Source organism: Spermophilus citellus, assembly GCF_964194105.1.
Source record: "Spermophilus citellus genome assembly, chromosome: 11".
Lineage (NCBI taxonomy): Eukaryota > Metazoa > Chordata > Mammalia > Rodentia > Sciuridae > Spermophilus > Spermophilus citellus.
In genome coordinates, this window is record NC_138192.1 from 98,625,087 (window position 1) to 98,632,608 (window position 7,522).

The 7,522-nt window shown below is 40.0% G+C and overlaps 1 protein-coding gene across 3 annotated transcripts in view; it reads right to left on the reverse strand.

Annotated features, from left to right (window-relative positions):
* SF3B1 (splicing factor 3b subunit 1) overlaps positions 1 to 5,004 on the reverse strand; it is a 41,880-nt gene extending 36,876 nt beyond the window's left edge. For all 3 annotated transcript variants that reach the window (XR_014018093.1, XM_081261867.1, XM_081261869.1), the window contains exon 1: positions 4,856 to 5,004. Coding sequence is in view for 2 of the 3 variants with exons in the window: in XM_081261867.1 (XP_081117993.1) it covers positions 4,856 to 4,883 (28 nt within the window). In the remaining variant the exon portion in view is untranslated. The remainder of the gene's footprint in view (positions 1 to 4,855) is intronic.
* Positions 5,005 to 7,522: the final 2,518 nt, after the last annotated feature.

The window sequence follows — 7,522 nt, forward strand, 5'->3', positions numbered from 1 at the left end:
GGAAGGGGAGGAAGGGAAGGAAGGAAGGAAGGGAGGGAGGGAGGGAGGGAGGGAGGGAGGGAGGGAAAGAAAGGAAAAATAAAAACTAAGACCTAAAGATCTAAGCTCTAAGAATTAAACTAAAATAAAAAACTTACTGAGGCTGGGGTTGTGGCTCAGTGGTAGAGCCTCGCCTCTATGTGAGACCCTGGGTTTGATCCTCAGCACCACATAAAAATAAACAAAATAAAGATATTGTGCCCATGTATAACTTAAAAAATATTTTTAAAAAAACTTATGCCACTGATATAACTGTTAACTGCTTCCCAACAATTCTGGTTTCCCCTCCTGTGCCTTTTCTTCTATATCTCACATATGCCCCAGCTTATAGCATTTCTTCCTCCTTGATGCTTCTTCATTCCTTGTTTTTTAATTTGGACAGTTATTCATTCATTCCTTCTATCATAAACCCACAGGCACTCTGCCACATAGCTATACCCCCAGCTCTTTTAATTTTGAGACAGGGTATCCCCTAAATTGTCCAGACCAGCCTTGAACTTGTGATCATCCTCTCTCAGATTCTCAAGTATCTGTTTTTTCGGGTCACCATACCTACCTACCAAGCAGGATTATTTTTGATGCACTATTTGCTGTTTATTACATGTTATAAGACAGCTCTCAGATGTTAAATTCACTAACCCCTTTTTGAGTGTCCCTCCATAAGTGAAATCTATTTTTATCTAGCCAGAAACAAGTGGTGACCAAGTATTTCCCAAACATAAGACTTTTGGGGAGGAGATAGGAATGGGAATTGAACCCAGAAGCACTCTAGCACTGAACCCTGGCCTTTCTAATTTTTATTGTTAGACAGGGTCTTGCTAAATTGCCCAGCCTCTGGAGTTGCTGGGATTACAGGTGTGTGCCACCACATTCAGCTTCAAATGAGATTTTTAAAAGACATCCCCCCCCCAAAAAAAAAAAAAAACAGGAAATGTATTCTGCAACCCAATTCTCAGGCTTTTCATTAAACAAAATCCAAATAAGACAACTAACTATAGTGTAAATTATTTTACTCAACACTATAGAAAATACTGGAAAATCGATTCTTAAACAATTAGTTCTACAGGAAGAAAAAAGTCTTTCTAAACCTGTAAGCAAATTTTACTTTCTCCTTTTTAATTTTACTAGCATATTCACACCAGAAATCTGTAATCAAGACAACAACTAAATAAAGGAAAACAAAAAATCACAGCAAGATTCAGAATAATAAAACTACTTATTCCAGTCATTCCTCAAGCAAAAAATTAAGGAAGAAACTTTTTCAGCTTTGTGGTAACCCAAATTTTCCAATTCAAGGAATTAATGGTAAAACAAGCCAATATATGGAATTTTTTGCTAAACCATCTTTCCCCTTCCAAAACAGAGCAGTGAGTGGTTTTCTTTGTATATAAAATCAGCTCAAATACTGCTAGATGCACATAAATTTATTTTTTTGGTAATGTTGGGATTTGATCCCAGCACCATATGCATGCTAGGTAAATCACTCTACCACAGCTATATACCCAACCCAATTATACACACTCAACACAAGTTAACATGCAGAAAAGGCCCAAAACATTTGATTTGAATATGTCTAGCTCTTTTTATCTTTCAACTCTGTGAAGTATAAACCTCCCTAACCAGGGTAAAAATTAATCAAGTTGATTAAAGAGGATGTGAAGGCTGATCCTAATAGAAATATTTGTAAAGGCTATGACAAGCTAGTTGCAGTGACAAAACACCTGTATCACCTGTATCCCAGCTACTCAGAAGACTGAGGCAGGAGGATCGCAAATACAAGGCCAGCCTCAGCAAATTAGAGAGACCCTGTCTCAAAATAAAAATAAAAAGGGTTGGGAATGTGGTTCAGTGCTTAAGCACCCCTAGGTTCAATCCCAGGAACTTAAAAAAAAAAAAGCTATGACAGTAAGGAGGGGGAAAAAAAAGTTTCTGGATGGCTCAATGATGGGACTAGCCTATGAAAAAAACCATGCAGTAAAGTACTATTGTTGTACTATTTCAGTCTGAAAGCAGTATTTACTGACCTCCCAAGATGCAAGCACAAACAACTGATGCAGCCATTACATTAAAAACATACTAGCTGAGGACATACACCTGTAATCCCAGAGGCTCCAGAGGCGGAGACAAGAGGAACAAGAATTCAAAGCCATCCTCAGCAACTGTGAGGCACTAAGCAACTCAGTGAGACTCTGTCTCTAAATAAAATACAAATTAAGGCTGGGGTGTGGCATAGTGGTTGAGTATCCCAGATTCAATTCCCACTACCTGCCCCCCTCCCCACCAAAAAAAATACATACTAGAAGGTACAACAAAGAAATGTCTTCACCAGCAACATTATTTAGGATGAAAAGATCAGATAATCTTTTTTACTTAAAAAAGCAACATGATGAACTCTGAAGTAAAAATTAAGTATTATACAATTTTAAAAGTCACTCTAGTGAGGTTCAAATCCAAGTCCTCCTCTCAAATAATCCAACAGCCTAAGAACGGTTGTTGCTCTGCCTTCCTTTAATTCATCCTTCACCCCACAACTGGTGACTTTCTGGAGCAAACTGTTACATGGAAGAAGGAAAAGGGAATTTTATTTTCTAGTTATTGGAAAGCCAAAACCAAACCTTGCAGTGTTCAAAACCTACAAAAAATTGATGCTAACTCAACATTTCTTCCTTTCAGTTCAGGAGTTTCCCAGTACATAAATAAGTCTGGTTCTCATCTATCCAAGCCAAAGAGAAGTAGCAAAGCCTACCAAAGATAAATTTAAATGCGCTCTTTCTGGCTGTGGATGTAGCTCAGTGGTAGAGTGCCAGTAGGTTCAATCCTCAGTACAGCCTTTAAATAAAAAACTTTATTAACTATTTGTGCATGTATCGAGCCCTGAGGATATCAGGGCATAATTCCCATATGCAATAATCTCGAAATAGAAGGAAAAAAATTAACAGACTGCTAAGTAAACATAATAAACATTTATACTAAGATCTACAGTAGCACAACCTTTAAAAAAGAAAGCAAAAAATTAATTCTACTCAAAGTTATAGAAATGACTTAACAAATAAAAATAGACTTCTCCAGGAAAATGCCAAGACAAAAGGAGCAAGAAGCCATGTAAATATGATATGTACTTGTAAAAATGTATCACTCTGATCTATCTATCTCACAGTAATGAACAATAAATATCTTGCTTGCAAACAGTAATCAGATACTAAAACCAAATCTTCCAATATCTTCTTTTGCACCACTTAATTCACACTAATAATCCCAAATAAAATGGCAACTTTGGCCAAAAAATGCAATCCACCAAGGCTTTTAGCTGGTTTCTAAAATGTAGGGAAACTGGTAACTCCTTCTGATTTTCCTGACCAAGGGTATGTTATAGTTAAGAAACCAATAAACAAGTAATCAAAGCTACAAAGTGCCCTCATAGGAATAATCTACCCCAGAAAAAAAAACAAAAATAGCAACATCGTCCTATTTTCTATTCAGTTTGCAAAAGATACATTAAAACGGTCCTTAAGACAAATGAATAAGGCTTAAGAACACTTGTAGGTTTAAAAAGTGTTGGGATTTTCAGTTCCTCAGGGTATCCCAACTATTCAAAGCCATTCAACTTCTGGTCCTAACCAATCTTTCCAGATTCATCTACGGATTTTCTCCTTGAACCCTCTTTTCTTGCCAGAGCAGACTACCCAAGCACACCTTTCACAACTCTTTGCCTTGTTACATGATGTTCTCTCAGGCTCAGATGTTCTTCCCTAATTTAAATCTGATTGATCCTTTTAGACCAGGGACACGTCACCACATCTGTGAAATAACTGAGCATAAATTAATCACTCCGTTACACAAAACATGTTGCTTTGACTTCTATTTATGCACTTATTTGGCCTCATAAAATAATTACGATATATACGCGTCTATTTCCCCCACCAGAATGAAATTTTGATAGCTTTAGTCTGTTACACTCACAGACTAATACCACACACCTAGGAAGGACTGTAAAATAAATGTCTCTTTCTCGTTAGCTTCGTGTTCAGTGCAAATCTTGAATTCTGAGTCAGAAATCAAAAAAATGTTGTTCCAACTTCCCATGCCCCATTTCCTGGCTTATCTGAATACTCCCCTCATGGACAACATTTTCCTTATTTTGTATACCACAGAACGATCAACTATCTTGAAAGCTTCGGTCATTAACAAAAGTACTATGCCTTTCCCTCTTCTGCCTGCACCTCCAACAATCACGCAAAGGAAAACACAAATATTACACTAGACGTGATTAAGGGGGAAAACTATCAGATTTTACGTCCAAATCATTTCGTGCAAGAAAAATCACGTAACCCGGATGCCTGAAGACACTCCCCGGGTTAGGAGTAACGGGCCTCGTTTTAACCAAACTCGATTTAGTGCAGCCGGAAAAGCGGCTGCCGTGTTTCAGTGCTTTTCTGGCTCTCAGATGCACAAACTATGCCCACGACAGTGCCGAGAGGCGGAAGAGACTTTCCTCCCACGCCCGCTTCCCCGAACCCTTGCCTTGGAATCCTCCTCAGCAAGCCGCCCAAACGAGGCCCTCTGGCCAGAAAAGAGAAGCAACTGTGAAGCAGCAGCATCCAAACACGGAACAAAGCGCCTGTCGGGGGTGTAAGAGTAAGGACGCCATTACGCGGGGCAGTGGCCTGCACCGCTGACGCCAAAGAGTCGGCCCCGACCCCGAAGCGCGGGACCGGCCCCTACTAATTGAACTACAGGAAGAAGCAGAAACCTAGGAAGACAAGGTCTTAGCACGTTGTCAGCGAAAAAAGCCTGTAAGTAGGGAAAGACCGCTTACCTTCGTGAGTCTTGGCGATCTTCGCCATTTTGTCCACTCGAACACACAGACGGAACTGGCGCTCCCAAGAACTTCCGCTCGTCGCCGCCGCCACGGAGAAAAATAGCGGGCATGCGCCAAGCGGGAACGCGCTGCGTCGGTGACACGTGATAGAGCAGCCACCTAGATGGAACCGCGAAGTGCATTGTGGGTGTGGGAGGAGCCAGGGTTCGGCTGGGTGGCGACTTTGGTTGAGACCCTAGAAAAGCACAGGGTAGGCGATAGAGGCTATAAGTAAATAGCTTTGTTTGTCCAGGAGAAACCAGGGCGAGAAAGACTGGACGCTGTGGAAACACTACAATTTCAGGATTGGAAGAGACCACAGACCATCTATCCCCTTTCTCCACATTCCCTGGAAAGCGTCTTGGGGCTGAAAAAAATGAATTCTTTAGCGCGTCTTAGGTGTTGGAGTGCTCAGGGATGAGACAGTAAACACAGTCTCATCCTCCGCGCTGTATTCAGATTCATTTTTCTTTCGATGATTTTCATTTGGGTAGGCGTTTTGCTTACATTTTGTTGTAAACAAATATTGTTTGTGTTTGTCCCAAACATTGTTGAACATCACCAATAGCCCATTAAGATAGGTAAGTTAGCCGGACGCGGTAGCACATGCCGGTAATCCTAGCAACTCCTGGAGGCTGAGGCAGTTCGAGGGCAGCCTCAGCAACTTACCCCTGTGTCAAATAAAAAGACATTTATTTAGAAAATTAAAAGGGCCGGAATGTAGCTCAGATTGCCCCTGGGTTCAACTCTCTAGCTACACACACACACACACACACACACACACACACACACACACAGCCCTATCTTCACAGGTGAAAGGATTGTCAAAGGATTGTCTGCAGTACAAAGTTTTCCAGAGGTCTCCTATACTAAGGAGACATCAGATTCTACCTACCCCAGGCTTGAAATAAATTTCATCTGCCTTTTAGTTATGTCTCAAATTCCAAAACTAGAGTTTTATTTCACCTAGCCTTACCATACTCTGCTCAAAGAAACAGTGCTGGGTTGTTCTCCAGGAAGAGAGAGGCACCTAGCCATCTATCAAAACCTGTCCTGGAATATAGGACCCCCTACCCACACACAACAGACTATTTTTTTGCTAAGTCAAGATTCCTTCTTTTGGAAATATGAACTGGAAGTATGCTATTGAATCAAAAGAATCAGAAGAGAATATTGCTTTAATAACATTACACAGAATGAAAATCCCAAACTTCCGCCCTAGACCCCACAGCTACCTTGAATCCTGAACTACCTTCAGCTACAAGCTTCTTAAGGCTAATCCTTTAAATAATAACTACTTTTCTTGAACTCACCTCTGAGTGGGTTTCTGTTTCTTTCAACTAAACTAGGCCCAATTAGAAAATACAGCAATAAGTTAAAATATTAGTGCTAATTCATTTACTAGCTACTTTTTCTACTTAAAAGTCTGCTGAGAACTGACTTTGATTCATAATGAAGAAATGTCTAGATTCTGAGAAGGTGTCCCAGAAGTATTAGATGCACAAAATTCTATGATGATCTTATGATATGTCAATCTACCTAGGCTATTGTCCCCAGTTATGAAAGCTTTGTTAATGCAATTAAAGTCCATAATAATTGACTTTAAGGGAAATTGTCCTGGATAATATGAGAAGGTCTGATTCAATCAATTGAAAGGCCCTTGAGCAGAACTGAGACTTCCTTCATGAAAAAATTCTACCTGTGGACAGCAGCTTCAACCTGTGCCTGAGTTCTAGCCTGCCCTCGCTGAAAGCCTTGCCCTACAGATTTTAGATTTGACTAGCCAGTGACCACAACTGCAAAAGCCAATTCCTTGCAATAAATGTCTTTATGTGTATCTACTATGCTCAGATGCAAATGCCAAAGGTTAATTTCACTACTCATTCAAAAAATATTTATTGACGACCTGTCATATGTCAGAAATTATTTTAGGTGTTGAGAACACAGTGTTATACAACACAGTATCCTCCTGTAGTTTATATTCTTTCAAGGGCAGATTAAAAATAAAAGTGGTGTGTGTGTGTGTGTGTGTGTGTGTGTGTGTTACTTCAGGTACTGTAAAGTGCTATGAAGAAAAATAAAAGATAATAAGGTGAGTATGAACAGAAAAGGTGAGATATCTGAGATGAGATTTGAGCAGATACCTGGATGAAGTTAAGAAATGAGGACTTGTGGGAAGAGTATTCCAGACAGAGCAAGTATGGATTCTCCAAGGTGGGAATGTTCTAAGAAGTGTTCTAAGAAGAAGATTGGTATGTCTAGAGTGGTGTCAGCTGGTAAGAGTGGCAAGAAATGAGACCAGAGAAATAAGCAAGGCAAAATCATCCAGGATCTTGGAAAGGCTTTATATCTTATTCAGGTGTAAGAGAAACCCACTAGAGGGTTTTAAGCAGAAAAGAAATGTGATCTAATTTGTGTTTTTTTAATGTCCATTTTGGTGCTCAATAGAGAATATATTGTGGGTTATCCTCTGTGTGTCTAGCAGGCACTCAGGGAAATTTGAATTAGGCCTGTGTAAGGAGACAAAAGCAGATGACTTTTTAAAAACTGCATATTGGGCTGGGGTTATGGCTCAGTGGTAGAGTGCTTGCCTCACCCTGGGTTTGATCCTCAGCACCACATAAA